Source organism: Fonsecaea pedrosoi (assembly GCF_000835455.1).
Source record: "Fonsecaea pedrosoi CBS 271.37 unplaced genomic scaffold supercont1.2, whole genome shotgun sequence".
NCBI lineage: Eukaryota > Fungi > Ascomycota > Eurotiomycetes > Chaetothyriales > Herpotrichiellaceae > Fonsecaea > Fonsecaea pedrosoi.
The window spans coordinates 3,078,713-3,096,414 of record NW_013550614.1 but is presented as its reverse complement, the minus strand read 5'-3'; the positions used below and the strand labels follow the sequence as shown (position 1 = coordinate 3,096,414).

General features: G+C 51.9%; 7 protein-coding genes across 7 annotated transcripts; 6 read left to right on the top strand and 1 right to left on the bottom strand.

The window, feature by feature from the left end:
• Positions 1-3,343: 3,343 nt before the first annotated feature.
• Z517_03073 (uncharacterized protein) lies at positions 3,344-4,357 on the top strand (the record flags this gene model as incomplete). The annotated part of the gene is made up of 3 exons (XM_013432181.1): positions 3,344-3,375; positions 3,507-3,934; positions 4,047-4,357. The coding sequence occupies 3 exons, from the start codon at positions 3,344-3,346 to the stop codon at positions 4,355-4,357; spliced, it is 771 nt and encodes a 256-aa protein (XP_013287635.1).
• A 595-nt stretch (positions 4,358-4,952) lies between these two features.
• Z517_03072 (uncharacterized protein) lies at positions 4,953-5,259 on the top strand (the record flags this gene model as incomplete). The annotated part of the gene is made up of 2 exons (XM_013432180.1): positions 4,953-4,983; positions 5,042-5,259. The coding sequence occupies 2 exons, from the start codon at positions 4,953-4,955 to the stop codon at positions 5,257-5,259; spliced, it is 249 nt and encodes an 82-aa protein (XP_013287634.1).
• Positions 5,260-5,504: 245 nt separating this feature from the next.
• Positions 5,505-8,594, top strand: Z517_03071 (valine-tRNA ligase; the record flags this gene model as incomplete). The annotated part of the gene is made up of 1 exon (XM_013432179.1): positions 5,505-8,594. One exon carries the CDS (start codon positions 5,505-5,507, stop codon positions 8,592-8,594), a length of 3,090 nt encoding a protein of 1,029 aa, XP_013287633.1.
• A 1,701-nt stretch (positions 8,595-10,295) lies between these two features.
• On the top strand, positions 10,296-11,717 carry Z517_03070 (uncharacterized protein; the record flags this gene model as incomplete). The annotated part of the gene is made up of 2 exons (XM_013432178.1): positions 10,296-10,944; positions 11,005-11,717. 2 exons carry the CDS (start codon positions 10,296-10,298, stop codon positions 11,715-11,717), a joined length of 1,362 nt encoding a protein of 453 aa, XP_013287632.1.
• Positions 11,718-12,000: 283 nt separating this feature from the next.
• Positions 12,001-13,725, top strand: Z517_03069 (D-xylulose kinase A; the record flags this gene model as incomplete). Its single annotated transcript, XM_013432177.1, has 1 exon — positions 12,001-13,725. One exon carries the CDS (start codon positions 12,001-12,003, stop codon positions 13,723-13,725), a length of 1,725 nt encoding a protein of 574 aa, XP_013287631.1.
• Positions 13,726-14,424: 699 nt separating this feature from the next.
• Positions 14,425-15,194, bottom strand: Z517_03068 (golgi apparatus membrane protein TVP23; the record flags this gene model as incomplete). Its single annotated transcript, XM_013432176.1, has 3 exons — positions 14,425-14,576; positions 14,687-15,019; positions 15,113-15,194. 3 exons carry the CDS (start codon positions 15,192-15,194, stop codon positions 14,425-14,427), a joined length of 567 nt encoding a protein of 188 aa, XP_013287630.1.
• A 376-nt stretch (positions 15,195-15,570) lies between these two features.
• On the top strand, positions 15,571-16,108 carry Z517_03067 (uncharacterized protein; the record flags this gene model as incomplete). Its single annotated transcript, XM_013432175.1, has 2 exons — positions 15,571-15,765; positions 15,863-16,108. 2 exons carry the CDS (start codon positions 15,571-15,573, stop codon positions 16,106-16,108), a joined length of 441 nt encoding a protein of 146 aa, XP_013287629.1.
• Positions 16,109-17,702: the final 1,594 nt, after the last annotated feature.

Sequence of the window (17,702 nt, the reverse complement as noted above, 5' to 3'; positions counted from 1 at the left end):
TTGGTCAAATAGAACTGCTCAATACATCAGTCAGCTCTGCATCCTGAACCTTGTAAGATCATGTCTTTTCTCTGGTATTCTGGCCTGCTTTGACATTCGTTGCTATGCCATCTTCCGCTACCCGATTGCTCCCTTCCATATCTACGGTACATTCGTAGAAAACAGTAAGTCTGTCAGCATTCTTGAGGATTACCCAAGCGTGAATAGAGTACTCAGGATGCTCGTGACCTTGTGGTCCTGTTCCGGATTGCTTTTGAACGCCATGAGCATGCTTGGATGCCTTGTATTGAAAGCGACGTTGAGTCGCGACTATTTGGTGACAGTATGCACACACCAAAGGGCAACAGTCTCATGTGAAAAACCACAACTACAGAAGTCACATGTGACACCAGAAAATCCCCACTATACAGTTTAAAGTCACTGAAATTCTTCCACAATCGCAAAGACCCCTACTCAGGAAAGAGACTTACAGAGTCAACAAAACCAAAAAAAGTGAGAAAGAGACTTAACGAAGTCAACAAGGTGGAATTTGGTTCTAGTAGGCGATCCTCCAACCTCCCTCTTCATCCTCCTCCTCCGACCGAGCGAGAAGATATATCAGGAACCTGGCACCGGGCCAAAAAGGAGTCAATATATCTCAATAACGGAAAAACCTGCCACGGCGGGTTTAACTTCCCACCACCCCCTTCGAAAGGGGCTGGTGGAAAAAGTTTTTTTGCATTTTCTGGGGACCTGGATTCTGAAAAGGGCGATTGATTTTGTGTGCGTGTGTGGCATTGACTTGTTGTGCCCTAACCGGCTTCGTTGATGGCGGCGGCCTCCTTCGACTTGGCGATTTCTGTTGGATGTTGCGCCAAGGATGTTGAGACTGGCCACAGCTCAAGATAGAGTGTTCTGTGATCGATGCAATTCTACTCTTGCTCGGTCAACACATATACAACCACAGTGTCTGACTGTCTGACTCTCTAGGTTGGGCAGGGAGATATCCGAAAGAACTAAAGAGCACTTTGCCACTACCACGCTGGGCGATATTGGAGCGAATGCTGAAGATGCTTGGAAACACGAGACACGAACACGAGACTGGATATTAGAACACTAGACTTTGAGACACATGGCTCTCAGTCCTCACTGCAATTGGCTTCCAGGCCAACAACAACGCCTCTCAAACTGTCCAGCTGCGGTCGCTATCCTGTCAGGATCTCTGCCAAATGGGATTTCGAGGAACTCTGAAATGCACCGTCTACTTCTTTCCGACCAGGCCAAGTCCACGATCAAATGCAAGGCACGGACATGCCTTATCTCCATTTTACACTGCATACACCTGCTTGGACTTTTGGATATCCACAAATGTCTTCGAGTGACAGAGCCCCCAGCAGGCGTCATTCAAGGAATTATTCCTCCAGCAGCAGAGGACAGCCCCTTTCGGGAACGGAGCTCGTTGTTGCGTGTTTTCAGCCTCCACTGGCAATTCCAGTGCTGGTATGGTACCTATACTGATCAAATCTGGGCAGGGTGGCAGTCAGTTGAACCCGTTGACTTATGTGACTCTTGCAAAGATGACATGGACGCCTGGAAGAATACGAGTTAGGCTTTAGCACTGAGCAACCGAACCTTACTCGTTCGGTACAAGAAATGGGGCGACCAGAGTACCTACCTAGGTAGGTAGGTACTTGGATGTATTCCAGATCGAAGAAATCACCCCAAGTCCTAACATACCCCTGGCAGAGCCTGGCAGCATCAGCATCACTTCGCACCCATTTGGTCTTTCTGACGCGTTTTGAATTCTTCGAGGTACCTGGTACCCAAAAAGCCAAACTTGAGATGCACAGCCTCGGTAACCGATACTCTCTCGAAATGGCATGGTGTCAGGGGGCCAGATACGGGGGCGGGAGAGTTTCTTTACACTCTCTTGGCGTGGGATTCCGCTGACCTGCATTAGTCCTTAGAATACCCAGAGACGGTATATGTCTTGTCTTTCTGCTAATGTCGATGTTGATACGCCACATGGGGGGCCAACTCCCTCCAGGGCGGAATCAACGTCAAACCTCTGCTGACCCCGACAAGAAGCATCCGTGAGAACGGTTCCAGATTCTGAGTCCAGCCCTCTCTGTCTTTCAGACGTACGTGCTGCAGCCTACCGAATGAATCTTGATGTCCTGTAGGAGTGGACGTTCGCCGACGCCACACATTTCTTGCTGTTGCAATCCGTCCATCCATCTCAGGAAGGCGTTTCATGCCTAATAAGGGGGTTTCCCGCTCCTTGGCGTGGTCAGCAATAGGGTGTTTATAGGATAGTTCTCAGGCTCGTATGCGAGTCCTTTCGTATTAAAGGAATCTCTTAAAAGTGTCTCTCGCCCCTGGTTCCACTTGGATCTTTCGTCGTGCTCGGTACTCGTATGCCAGGTTTTTGTCCACTTCATTTGAACAAGCAAGTACACAACATACCAAGAGATTTGGCGGACGAGACTCGGTTCTCATCGTGTGTAAACTTGATCTCCTCGTTTCTCCCATAAACCAAGAAACTCCTCGTGTCTGGTGTTACACGAGCCTCTCTCCTCCCCCCTTTGCCCGGCCAATTATTCCGCGTGGAAATCAAGGTATCACTACGAACTACTATTTTACTGGCCTGAGTCGGTCTATTCTATCCTTCTCATTCTCCTTGTTTGGGTTTAAACCTGCCAAAAAGCCCCATAACGACGAAGATAAAAGCAGACTCTGCACAGAAGCGGCGACTTGGCCCGAGCAAATAATGATGGCGGCCCCAGCAGACAATCTTACGGCCCTGCTCGCCTTACGCGACTCCCTCAATGCGTCGATTGATGCGCTTTCTGCCCTCTCGCCAGAGGAGAGAACCCAGCCGCCCAAAGTCAATCAAGTCCGCCAGCAGATATGTTCCACCGCGACGCGAATTGCCAGCGAGACGGTCAATGCATCGCAGGAAGCGACTCGGATCGCCTTCATGGTGAGCAAAGATTTCTTTTTCCGGTGCAAAATCATCCTTTTGAACTTGTGCCGCCTCAAGGCTTCGTTCATTGACCCTGGGTATCTTAACAGCCTTGGCTGAATGCGGTGGTGCGGACCGCGTTGGAGCTGGACCTCTTTAACCTCCTCGGTCAATCTACGACTGCGTCTGAGCTTGCACAAAAGACTGGAGCGGAGGTGACCTTGATAGGTATGTCTCATTCTCGTGCCGGCAAGGGGGTCGTGAGGACTCTTGAGAAGTTGTTCAGCTGACACGCATGGTCTGTCAGTTCGCCTCATGCGGGTCTTGACGGGCTTTCATATCGTCGCGGAGCTTGGGGAGGAAACATATGCGGCGACGCCTGTTTCACGAGCTCTAACCATGCCGGCCACGGCGGACTTGAACAAGCACATGTATGTTTCTCTTTTCTCCCCTTCCCATTCATCCTATGCATTGGCTCTTTTGCTTGCCATTCTGTTGTCGGGCTTCTTCGTCAAAATTGAGCCAGTTCGGGCAACTGATGTCTCCTGTTGTGGATTACTAGATTCGATAGCAGCTGGGGCTGTATCGGAAAGATGCCTGCTTACCTTGCCGACCTGGGCTACAAGAACCCAGACCAGCCGGACAAGACCCTTTCGCACTATGCTACAGGGACTGACTTCTTTGCGTACCTACGCAATGATCCCGGGCGCCTTGCTCGCTTCAACTCGGCTATGAAAGGTGCTGCGACCTTACTTAATAGCCCTGTTCCAAGCTCCCTGGTCGAGTCTGGGGCAGGGGAAAGTGGCGTCGTAATGGTCGATATCGGCGGAGGCCATGGTCAAGTTACGCAAAAGGTCATGGAAGAGAATCCTCATCTCAAAGGACGTTTCGTCGTCCAAGACCTCGGCGCTATCATCGACGAGGCACGGGCCAGAAATCCCAAATACGAAGTCATGGAGTACGACTTTTTCACTCCACAGCCTGTTCATGGTCAGTACCACCACCCTGCAATGTATTCTCTGTGCGGTTTGAAATCCCGGACACCCTGTTCGAAAGAGCCATTCCTTTATCTCACAATAGCCCCAGCCTAACGTTTGCATAGGAGCGCGAATCTACTTCATGCGTCGTGTACTGCACGACTTCCCGGACTCCAAGTGCCGCGAGATCCTGACGAACCAGATCCACGGCATGGTCAAGGGCCAGTCGAAATTGCTCGTCTGTGAAACCGTCCTGCCGGCAGCAGGTTGCAGCGGCTTCGAGTCGCTCGCGGACATCAGCCGCACGACCTTCAGCTCCATGCAACGGAGCGAAAAGCAATGGACTGCGCTGCTGGCGAGCGTCGGCCTCAAAGTTGTCAAGATATGGCCTCCCAAGGGGGGCCCGTTTTCTGTCATCGAGTCAGAGCTCCAATGATTCGGCGACCATTGGGCGGGTGCCGTGTCTGGACACGGATAATGCTGTGAGCAGGAGCAAGAGAACTTTAGATTGAGTTTCTTCGTTATACCGCCGTACGTTCGTCCTCATCAACGGTTTCTTCCGCAAAGCCGAGTACCATTCTGGGCTTAAATGCTGTACGAGATACTCGCGACAATACATGCATTTGGCAAGCTGTCACGATGGACAAGAAAGGAGAAGCTGGAGAAGCTATTTAAGCATGTGCCAAGGACTTCCCTAGTGGATGGCCAAGTACGAATCACGTGGAACCCCGTCTCCCTGCAGCGTCACTGCGCCTGTGCTCGTCTGTAGCCCCATAATGATGATTCTGGCGCAAATGTTCGACCTGCGACTCATAAGTCTCTCATTAACCATAAATTGTTGTCCAGTCTTACAGCAAAGCCTCTTTTGACTCGCTCGATCTATGACCCTTGATTTCTTCTCCTCGTCGCCCTAGAGTTGACCTGAAAAGCAGGAACACATTGACAGCCACGCCGAAAGGCAGTCGAGCAAAATACTCATCAGATCTTTGCTTCGGCGCCCTCCTGCTTGGAGACGGCTTTCTCGTTTCAACATGGCGCTCAATGCCGCATCCCACAACATAAGTATGTCGAATGTTGAGTGTTGATAAAGTCTTACAACGTACACTGACATGTCTGCAAGCTGGCGAGCCAACTGGTTCCCCTTCTGGTCCCCCACCTCCGGTGTCCTCTGAGATAACCTCTGCCGCCAAAAGCTCGGCTGCACAAGACGCCATGGGCCAGAATGTCCCTGGGAAGGACCTACAAAACAACGAAAAAGGTCAAACGGTGATGGGCGAAGCAGGCAAGGAAAAGACTGCCAAAGAAAGTATGCAAGATAACCTTGAAGGCCCGCATTGATAAACTCCTTCCCCCTCATATCTATATATGAAAGATGCAGACTACACAGACAAAAAGATGACTCACCCGAAGCCAAGAACCGGACTGCCAAACGTTCCATGGTTTGTGACTGGGAAGGCATCTATAAAGGGCGGGCAAAGTCTTGTAGTCATATCACTCATTTCCCTCAATGACAGTTCACCCGTTGCACCCACAACGTCGCTGCTCGTATCCACTCCGTGCAAAGAATATTGAGTCTGACTATCATGCCTTCCGCAGTTGAGAAAGAACGTAAGAAGGCCGAAAAGCTGGCCAAGTTCCAAGAGAAACAGTCAAAGAAACAGACCGCGCCCACTCCCGCAGGTGATGCCGCCAAATCCGCGAAGAAAGAAAAGGTCAAGAAACCTGCCGCCGCCGATGCTTACGAACCTCAAAAGATCGAATCTGGCCGTTATGAGTGGTGGGAGAGCAGAGGCTACTTCAAGCCGCAATTTACAAAGGAAGGGAAGGTCAAACCGGAAGGCAAATTCGTCATTCCGATACCTCCTCCCAATGTGACGGGGTCACTGCATATGGGTCACGCCCTTACGAACGCGCTGCAAGACACCATGATTCGACATGCGAGAATGAAGGGCAAAACCACGGCCTGGATCCCTGGCTGTGACCACGCCGGTATAGCCACGCAAAGCGTGGTGGAAAAGATGGTTTACAAGACCGAGGGCAAGACCCGGCACGATCTAGGCAGAGAAGCCTTGCTGGAAAGGATCTGGAGCTGGAAGGAGAAGTACCACGCCAACATCACGAACCAGCTCAAACGTCTGGGAGGTTCCATGGATTGGTCGCGTGAGGCTTTCACCATGGACGACGATCGCTCCTATGCTGTGCGGAAGACGTTTGTCGACTTATTCGAGGATGGTATCATTTACAGGGCGGACAGGTTGGTGAATTGGTGCTCTGCTCTTTGCACCTCGTTATCAAACCTCGAAGTGGACAACAAGGAGCTCAAAGGGCGAACCAAGTTGAAAGTGCCGGGGTATGACAAGATGATTGAATTCGGTGTTCTCACTTACTTCAAATACCCCATCAGCAAGGGAGACGACTCACACAATTCATCGACCTCAGCGGACCGCTTCAAGGGCTATGAGTTTATCGAGATTGCCACAACTCGTCCGGAAACCATGCTTGGTGATACCGCTATTGCCGTGCATCCCGACGACAAGAGATATAAGCACCTCGTAGGCAAACTGGCCATCCACCCCTTTATTCCAGATCGCAAGATCGTGATCATTGCAGACGAAGAGGTGGAGATGGACTTTGGTACTGGAGCCGTGAAGATCACCCCGGCACACGACCCCAACGATTTTACCAAGGGCAAGAAGCACGACCTGGAATTCATCAATATCCTCAACGATGATGGCACGTTGAATGCGAATGCCGGGCCTTATGCGGGTCAAAAAAGGTTCGACGTCCGATACGCTGTGATCAACGACTTGAAAGAGCTCGGCCTGTATACCAAGCAGGAAGATAACGCAATGACGATTCCTATGTGCCAGAGGAGCAAAGACGTGATTGAGCCAGTCCTAAAACCACAGTGGTGGATGAAGATGGCGGACATGGCCAAAGCGGCGGACGATGCTGTGCTGGACGGTCGAATCCTGATCAAACCTGAATCAGAGTCACGGCGCTTCCATTTCTGGATGCAGAATATCCAGGATTGGTGCATTTCTCGACAACTCTGGTGGGGTCATCGAGCACCAGCCTATTTTGTTGAGCTTGAAGACAAGACAAGTGACGAAGCTGACAGCCACTACTGGGTGGGGGCTCTGACTGAGGATGAAGCTCGAGCCAAGGCGGAGAAGAAATTCCCTGGAAAGAAATTCACGCTGAGATGGGATGAGGATGTGCTCGACACCTGGTTCTCCTCGGGTCTTTGGCCATTTACGACACTTGGTTGGCCAAAGGAGACTTCCGATATGCGGGAATTATATCCGACTAGCATGCTAGAGACCGGGTGGGATATTCTATTCTTCTGGGTGGCGAGAATGGTCATGTTTGGTCTGAAATTGACCGGCGACGTGCCCTTTACAGAGGTCTACTGCCATTCGTTGATTCGAGATGCGGAGGGACGAAAGATGTCCAAGTCCTTGGGCAATGTGATTGACCCGCTGGATATCATCAGGGGCATCACGCTGGAAGATCTCCACAAGACATTGTATGCCGGTAACCTCGATCCAGCCGAGATTGAGCGAGCCAAAACATACCAGAAGACAGCTTTCCCCAAGGGTATCGAGGAGTGCGGCGCTGACGCCCTACGGTTTACGCTCGTGAACTACACCACTGGTGGAGGCGATGTGGCCTTTGATATTCGGGAGATTGAAGCAAAGCGACGGTTCTGCAACAAGATCTACCAAGCAACTAATTTTGCACTGGGAAGACTTGGAGGAGACTTCGTCCCTGATGCAGCACCAACGGACAACAAACCCAAATCGCTGGCAGAGAAATGGATCCTTCACAGACTCAACGTGGCTGCGAAGGATGTCAATGATGCCATCGAGGGACGAGAGTTCTCGGTGGCTGCGGGCACCCTGTACCAATACTGGTTCACGCAGCTCTGTGACACATTCATCGAGAACTCGAAATATATCCTTACGCCCGAGGCTCCTGAGGATGAAAGAAGGTCGGCTCAGCAAACCTTGTACACAGCACTTGAGGGCGGCTTGCTGCTGATGCATCCGATTATGCCGTTCCTGACAGAGCATTTGTGGCAGAAGCTCCCACGTCGGAAAGGTGACAGCACCGAGAGTATCATGATCGCGAAGTATCCCGAGTTCAACGAGAAACTGGATGCTCCTCAAGACGCTCAGAAGTATGAGTTTATCATGGACATTGCGTCGGGGATTCGAAGCCTGCTTTCGCAATACGCCTTCAAGGAACCCGGAGATGTGATCATCCAAACTTATTCGGACTCGGCTTTCAAGACCGTATCGGAGGAACAAACGTCCATCAAATCTCTAGGCGGCAAGTACGCTGGCAAGATTGAAGTCCTGCCACCAGCCACGAACTCCCTTCCGCCTGCTGGGTGTGCTCTGCAGAGCATCAACGCGGACGCCGCCGTGTATCTCAAGATTGCGGGACGGATTGATGTGGCGGAGGAGTTGAAGAAGCGCCACAAGAGCATTGAGGATGCCAAATCCCGAGCGGACAAGAGCAAGAAGATCATGAGCGGAGCCGGGTGGGAGAAGGCGAGTAAGGATACAAAGAGAAAGGAGGAGGAGAAACTTCAGGACGCCGAAAGCGAAGTGAAGCGATTGGAGGAGGCCGTCAAGGATTTGGAGAGGTTGAAGCTGGAGGGTTGATTGATAGACATAAAAGAACTGTCCACAGGGGCATCCAAGGATTGTTTGAGCTACTGGACGTACCTCAATGAGCAGTTTCGGAGTTTCGATAAAGAAGATTGTGGCATGGCCAACGTGGTTGACGATATGGCCCAAAAAAGACACATGCATTTGTTATTGCGTACGAGCACCAAGTCGAGGTCAAGATCGGGTCAGCTCAGAGAAGAGATGTCCTTGTCTGTGTGTCTCTGTTCCAGCTTAACGAGTTTGCTTGACACCTTGGTATTTACCTAGGTATGTATTATTGCATGTTATTTACAGCAGGGACTGGGTGCCAGAAACAAGTCGGAAATCGATAGCCGAGCCTCCTTCTTGAATTGGAAACCTCCCGGGCCTCTCACTAGTTGAAACCTTTCGGTAGTAAAAGTAATATGAGACATGGCACGGACCGCACAGCGATGGAGATTTGATCTCTGAGAATAAGCGACGCAACGAGTCAAAAGCAAGCGCCAGGCCTTTTCAGTTGACCCCTTCCGGGCTTTTCTATATCATGTTCTTCCCGTTGGGCCGGTTGGTGCTTCGCAGTTGACCATATATCGACTGCCGGGCGACCAAGGTAGGGAGTAAGAATACCATGACTATTGCTCCGAAACTTGTGTGTGTTGAAATATACAACCCACTCGCTGCGCCAAATCCAAATGGTTGTCGACCCCCCTGGAGGAAGGAAGCCTTGGGGAATTGGGACCTTAGTGTATGGTAACGTTTGTACCTGGAGTCTTATTTCAACGCCTCGTCCAACCACAAGTGTCGGTATGATGGATGACGGCGCTTCAGTCCCACAACACAAGTTGCCGAATTCTCGGGAACCTTCAAAAAAACATTCTTGTGTGATTGATCACGAGCGAACCTCGGGCCACTGGACATGAGTGATCGGCAAGGATGGCTGCGTTGTCGGAGGTAGTGTTCCCTGTTCCTTTGTCTGATCACATTGGATACTCCGGGATATGAATGTCGAGGACACCATGAGAAGAATCAGGTAACTACGCCTGTGAACGCTGGATAGGTTCTCGGTAATCTGGGGACAGGGAAATAGTGGGAATGAGGGAGGCCCGTCATTTTCCGGGGACCGTCGGGCAAAGGAATAACAAGGATGCATGGATGCAATAATAGTCCTAATTAATTGATCGGTGCGAGGCTCAAAGTACATGCAAGTACGAGGTACAAATACATCATCTAGAAATCCCTTCGAACCTGAAATCCTGCTGTGGACCAACTGCGACGCGTCCAATTGCGTGCTCCTCGGTCCTACACAATTCGTTCTGTCCAAATAATTGTACGAGTATTTTTTTTTCCTTCTCTCTATGCAGGCTTGCTAAGCCCTTCTCGCCCTTATGCCCTCATAATAGCACCAGACAGCAGCATGGGTTGAACGAGTCCAGAAGAGTCAAATTGACAATTTTCCCTTGTTTCCCACCTCCCTTCCTCCCCCCTGCGTTTACGAGCTGCACGTCACCAGCAACGCCCGGCAGCTCCTCCTTTTCCCCCCAAATGCCGCTGACGCACTTGTTCCGCGCTGAAACGCGACACATGTCCTCTTGTCAACGGGCCTGCCTCAGCATTACCAACTCTGGTCAAATCCTGTTTCGGACTCGAGGATGCAGAGCCTCCAGCCACTCGTCCTATATTAACAACAGATTGCATGCTTGCCGGCATCTTTCGAGAATGTCCTTCCCTCTCCTCAATCGCCTCCCGTCCGTCAATCCTCTTGCCTCACGCATGTCAATGACGCGATCGAACACCCAGCAGCAGTCGAGAGGTCATACGGGACACTCGCACCACGGCCACGCACACGCACACGACACCACCTACCTGACCTCGCAGAACAAGAACGATGCTGGCGTCAAGATCACAAGGATTGGGCTGTTCGTCAACCTGGGCATGGCCATTGGGAAGGGTGTAGGGGGCGTTGTCTTCCACTCTCAAGCTCTGATTGCCGACGGCTTCCACGCTCTCACCGACCTGGTCTCCGACTTCATGACCCTCGCCACCATCTCTTGGTCCCTCAAACCCGCCACGAATCGATTTCCTAGTGGTTATGGTAAGATTGAGAGCTTAGGTGCTTTGGGAGTGAGCGGACTGTTACTGTTCGGAGGTGTGGGTATTGGGTTGAATGGGCTGGATGCCCTTTACACACAGTTGATGCTCGATCCTGCGGTTGTGGCCCACGCTCATGACCACGCTGAACATGCTGGTGGTGGCTTGTTCTCCTTTCTAGGACATAGCCATAGCCATGGTCCCATATTACCTGATCTCAACGCCGCTTGGCTTGCGGCAGGCTCTATCGTGGTGAAGGAATGGTTATACCGAGCTAGTAAGTCTCAGCATGTGAACCTCGTTCCTCTACGCGCCCCCTGCTAATCTCCTCCTCCAGCTATGAAGATTGCCCGAGAACGCAAATCCTCCGTTTTAGCCTCCAATGCGGTCCATCACCGTATAGATTCATTGACCAGCATTGTGGCCCTGGCTACGATTGGGGGTGCACATGTCTTTTCGGACGCCTCGTGGCTAGACCCTGTGGGCGGGCTGATCATTTCTGCCATGGTAATAAGAGCAGGCTGGAACAACACAAAAACCGCTCTCCTCGAGCTCGCAGATGTCACCGTGGATGATGAGATCAAGGGCCTAGTCCGTAGAGCCGCATCCAGAGCTCTCAAAGGCGATGCTGCAAATGGCATTGAGCCTGTCAAGTTCGGGAATGAGACCGAGATCAGAGATATACAAGGCGTCAAATCTGGTCAGAATTATCTGATAGACATTGAACTCGGGGTACCCAAGGACCTCACCCTGGAGCAGATGGAGCAGATTGAAGACGCTGTCCGAGAAAGATGTGGCTCGAAGATACGCGGAGTGAGACGAGTTCGCGTCAAATTCGTCCAGTTGGACGATGCGAGTGCCACGCTCGCAGGTGATTTCATTGTCACGGACGTGAGCCCAAGAAGCAGTCCCGAGCCCGAGGATGAGCGCGATGAACATGACCATCATCATCATGGAGAAGGGCGAGGACATGACCATGGCCACGAACACGCAAATGGCCACGCAAATGGCCATGCAATCACCTCGAGCCAAAGAAAAAAAGATACCTGAACCATTGTGGAAGCCTTGCGTGGTTCCATCAGGGAGGCCGATTCCAATGCACCGCGGAATTTTACAGCCGGTGATATCAGGCTGATATCATTGCGCCAAGAAACCCGTCAGAAATGTTGCTCCCCCTCACCATCCGACGTGCATTTACTCCACCTCTACTTTCATCATTTGGGGAGAATTTCTTTTGTTCCTGAAGGTGTGAGTATCTATTATGCTTGACGGATGGTAGATAAAACACCACCTATTGAGCATCCGAGTCAACTGTCTGGTCGGGATCCATACCATGACCTCTACCGGCCCTCTATATCTCGGCTTCGATCTATCCACCCAGCAATTGAAAGGCTTGGTAGTCGACTCCAGTTTGAAAAAGGTCCATGAGGCCAAGTTCGACTTTGACGCCGATTCTCAAGGTTTCAATGTAAATAAGGGTGTTCTTGTGAACGAAGCCGAGCATGAAGTCTTTGCACCAGTGGCAATGTGGCTGCAGGCCATTGACACACTCTTGGCTCGTCTGAAGGATGGTGGCCTCGACTTCAGTCGTATCAGGGGGGTTAGCGGTTCAGGCATGCAGCATGGGAGTGTTTTCTGGAATGCCGATGCGGAACAACTGCTGTCCCAGCTCGATCCTTCAAGAACACTGGAGGCCCAGCTTGACGGAGCGTTCGCCCATCCGTTCAGTCCCAACTGGCAGGATGCAAGCACGCAGAAGGAATGTGACGAGTTTGACGCCGTTCTAGGCAACGAGTCGCAACTAGCAAATGTAACGGGCAGCAAAGCGCACCATCGCTTCACCGGGCCGCAAATTCTACGATTTCAACGTAAATACCCAGATAAATATATCAAGACCTACCGGATCACCCTGGTGTCATCTTGGATCGCTACCATCTTCCTCGGAAAATATGCACCCTTTGACATCTCAGATGTCTGCGGCATGAATCTATGGGATATCAAAGCCGGTAATTGGAATGAGAAACTGTTGGAACTTGCTGCGGGACCCTCTGGCGTGGAGGCGTTGAAGAAGAAACTGGGCGATGTGCCTCAAGACGGCGGCATCCACTTGGGCACCGTCTCTCCCTACTTTGTTAAGCGACATGGCTTTTCGGCTGAGTGCACCATTATCGCCTCGACCGGTGACAACCCTTCCACAATCCTTGCCTTGCCGCTGCGCAGCAACGATGCCATGGTCAGTTTGGGGACAAGTACCACTTTTTTGATGTCCACTACCGAGTATAAACCAGATCCGAGCACGCATTTCTTCAACCATCCGACTACGCCCGGGTTGTATATGTTTATGTTGTGCTATAAAAATGGCGGTCTGGCGAGAGAGAAGGTTCGCGACGCGATCAATGAAAAGCTTGGAGTTGGCGAGAAGAACTCGTGGACAGAGTTCGACAAACAGCTGCTTGATACGCCACCCCTCGCTCAATCGGATGAGAAAGACCCCATGCATTTAGGTCTATACTTCCCCCGTCCTGAAATCATTCCTAACCTACCGGTTGGAGAGTGGCATTTTTCATACAAGCCCCAGACCGATGAGCTCAGCCCTGAGAAATCTGTACCACAGCCCCCAGAACAAGACGCCAGGGTCATTGTGGAAAGTCAGTTCCTCTCTCTCCGGCTCCGCTCTAGGGAACTCGTCTCGAGCCCGGCAAAGGATCTGCCGCCGCAGCCACGCCGGATCTATCTGGTAGGTGGCGGGTCACGCAACAAGGCCATCGCCCGCGTTGCGGGTGAGGTGCTCGGCGGCTCCGAAGGTGTCTTCAAGCTCGACGTCGGCGAGAACGCGTGTGCCTTGGGCGCTGCATACAAGGCAGTCTGGGCGGTGGAGCGAACACAGGGCGAGACGTTTGAGGAGTTGATCGGCAAGAGGTGGCGCGAGGACGAGTTTGTCGAGAAGATTGCGGATGGTTACAACGCCCCTGTGTGGGAGAAGTATAGCAGCGCACTGAAAGGTTTTGAAGAAATGGAGACGAGGCTGCTGAGGGAGCATGAGAGGAAAGGGGAGTGAAAAAAGGGCTGTTGGCAGTCGTGTCGACATTGGGGAACCAACAAAAAGGGGCCAGGCAGAGGCTATCCGGTTCTGTCTGGCTAGACTTTCCAGAGAATACATATCTATATTCAACCCACAAATCAGAGCGTGATTAGTGAATAAACCACCACTACTCTCGGGTCGATATGTCGCCTTTCATTTCCGGGTGGGAAAGAAGTCCATCAATGGTTTCTGGGAGAGTCCATGGACCTGTTTCGGGAGCTGTGCCGAGTACTCCGTCCGAGTGTATGGGTCTAGCAAGAGCGAGTATGTAAGGCGTTACTACCCAGCTACTAAGTAGTAAGGGTTGGGTTGAGTCTCAAGCTCCGCCCTTGGGTATCCGATCCTGGCGTGGGTCTTTTTGAACAATATTTTTCAGAGGTTGTCTATGCGGATGGATGCAGGATTGAATTTTCACGCTGTATAGCCCGGCTGCCTGTTCCTGCGTGACGAATGTCTCCAGACCCGCGCACTCAACGGAGTCTTTCTCCATTGAGATATTCTGGGTGCGCCCAACGTATAGCAGTGCCAGTTCCAGTCCCAGCGCCAGCGCGCCAGCCTTTTGACTTGCTGGTATCGTCGTAATCCATTCTCTCCCCCCAAAAAAGTCTCAGTCCCCATTCCCGATCAAGAGCGCCGTGTTCGCCATATCGTACAATGTAACCTCCCAGTTCCGTTTCACTTGAAAAACCTTCCCATCACGTTACTCGCGAGACTCCTGGCCAGTCCAGAGCCCGAGAGAGCCGACCCGGCGAAACTCGAGGCCTGGCTAAACTTGTCGCAGCGCGAGAATGCGACGGTGTTGGTGATGGTGAGGACCAATGCAATCACTGTCCATCCAGATTAGTATTTTACTCCAAGATGCATAAAGAAACGTTCAACGTTTGAGCACTCCAGCGCTGAAAACTCGAGAGGCCTCGCATGAGGAGTTAAAACTCACCAACCGTCACCAGCCAGATGAGATTTTGCAGCCTCACCAACGCCAGAATCGCGAGGCCGACCCACAACGCCGGCACGGTATACATGCTCAACCAGAAGAACCGCTTGTCCGTCTTGTTCTCCGTCCTGCCCGTGCCCGCCGCCGATTCAAACACCCAGTGCGAGTCGCCCGTGGAGGTGTTGACCTCGTTCCACCAGCGAAGGCCCACGAGGCGACGGCCGGCGATGTTCTTGAGGTAGTAAAAGTCGATGGACAGGAGGAGGAGGGTGAGGATGAAGACGAGGACGAAGTTGCGGATGAAGAGCACGCCGAAGAGGTACATGAGGAGACTTCCTGCGCCCGAGTATTAGCGAGGCCTCTCTCTTCTTTGATTGCGTTGTTTTGCTAGCATAAAATGGCTGCAATATTGTGGTAATGTAGACTTACCTATTCGGAAGCCTAGATATGTTAGAAGTGTGATGGGATGGGCACTGAGGCGCCAGTTTAGGGAGCCCGGCTCGTCTGCCATGGTTTGGCTGAATCCGACCCTGGGTGTTTTTTTTATATTTTATGAAGACTGCTGCGGTCGCATGTTCAAGCGGGACAGGGCGGGAAAGCTGTGGGCGTTGTGTCAACGACAAAGGATCGATGAAGCGTTGGAGAATGAGTTAGTTAGGCAACGCGTTTGAATGCATTATTGCACAAGGCGGGCGGAGAAGACCAGAGTTGCGCCTCGCTGCTTTAATATTACTGGCGGACTCTCCAAACCGGCTGGGCTTGCTGCCCATTCCACCTCACCCACCTATCGCCCAGTAGTTGAGCATCGACACCTACGTCCCCCATCAGTGTGTGAGAGAGAGGACACCAGGGGGCTGTATGGCTCCTCTACCGACAACAGACTGATAATGTCCCCGTCCCTTCCACCCCGTCCTGCGAGAACATCTACGAGACCCGTTCAAAATACCTCCGCACATGTGCCTGCTGGCAGTCGAAAGATTCGACCTCTGGTCTACGCAATCGGCATCGCCGGTATAGTCGCATCGGGGGCGTTTATCGGCGCGATCCTGAAGACTAGTAGACAACAAGAGGCTGCAAGAAAGGTATGCTAGATGCCTCCTCATGTCTCCATTCTCCATGTACAACTCGGAGATTCACAAGCGTCACTGAAATGCTAATACGGCTTCTGTCCTCGTCCAGCAGGCGCAGAAATCCTTGACCACGGACGAAGAAATAGCCCAACAAGGGAATACAGCTGAGCCCGTCATCGCCGTGGTGAGCGACAACAAGATGTACTACGGATCCCTCGACACGTTGGAGGCAAAGCGAGCCCAGCTCTTGGGCCAAAAGACGGCGCTGGAACGAAAACTTCAGGATTTCCGAGAGTCTCAGCGGAGAAGGGCCGAGGAGGAGAGGGAGAGAAAGGAGTTTGGGTTCAAGAGATGAAGGCTATGAAGATTGTGTCACGGCCGTATTGGCCGTTATTGAGATTCCAACCCCAGAAGAGAGACCCTTCGTCGGGCGTCTGGCTTTGGTGGCCCAACGGACGGCTCGCTCATAACCACTCCGCCCTCGCCGCACTCTGTCCGAACCAGACCAACTGGCCCGTGAGCCTCACTCTTCACCAATGATTCTGGTCAACCCGCGCAAAGTCGACTACATTGACAGGATGTGAATCATGTCCGGAGACAACGACGCCTTGTTCTCCGAGGTGCATCGAGGATGATGATGGATGGCACACGGTAAATAGGCATGTTGCTCTACGGTGGCCACGAAATAACGCCTGAGATCGTCCTGAGCTGTTCGGAAAGTCGTTGCGGGCTTCGGGTCATCCCAACTTGTATTACCCACCCAAAATCGACATGTTGGGGTTACCGCCCGCAGGGGGAAGGAGGAGGGGGGGTGCAAGAGGAAAGCGCTGCATGCATACCTTCTGGCGTGGCTGAAGGGAATTCCATGTCACAGCTCTCATGTATGGGACACTGCTTCTGCAACGGATGCAAACTCGGTAGTGCGAGAGCATACCTCACTCAGAAGAGCCATGCTCGAAACCGAGCCACGAAAAAGAAGCCACCCTCGTCGTTGTGTTCGAGGGAGGGTCTATTCACAGATGGAGCATACTGTGTGTGGTAGCTTGCTCTTCTTCAGAATAAAACATGATATTCCTCAGGGAAGCCCCCTCACCTGTGTCTACTATGCTATGCTATGCTATGCTATGCTATGCTATGCTATGCTATGTATATTCTCAACCGATACCCTTTGCATATACTATTTCTTGGGATTCGAAGTTTGTGTTCCTGGTCCCACAACTGTTATATATATATATGTACGTGCCAATATATTTGTCTAGCAAGTACTCCTCCTGGACTATCCCTTTTGGTCAAAGCAGGCGTCTTCAATCGACCACTCCTTCACACACCTACCTACTCACCGATCATGAGTAGGTAACCTGGCAGCCAGGCAGGCATGCAGGGCAGGAGATTTCCCAACGCAGCCACGTGACTACAGACAGATAGACAGATTGGGCTGCGGTTGCTCGATCCTGCAGTTCGTAATGAGTACCGAGTACCTACGAGGTATTGGTGCGCAGCCTCGTCAGCCTCGTCAGCCTTGAGTCGGTGGTGTTCATTCGGGACGCGTTGTGTCACGCCACAAACATCGAAAATGCAAACTTGTAATTGTCATTCCCCTCCATCGCGCGTTAAGGCAGCGCGCGGCGTAATATTTGGGTTCCCATCCATGTCCAACGACTCGAGACAAAAGTTTGCATAGATGCCATGCAAAAGCAGAGAGACCCCGAAAACCCACACACATATCTCACACAAAACTCCAGCTCGGAACCTTTGTCGACCAATGTGTCAATGTGTCACACGCCATTTACCTCCACACCGTCCATCGCCCGCCACCCCCCCTTGACCTCCTCCCATGTACGAGATTCACCCCTATTCCCCGAAAAAGATTCCTGCTTCACATGACGTCCAGACCCCTTTCCGTTCACAGCCAACGTAGACCTCAACCGAAGCGAAACACCCTCGCAAAT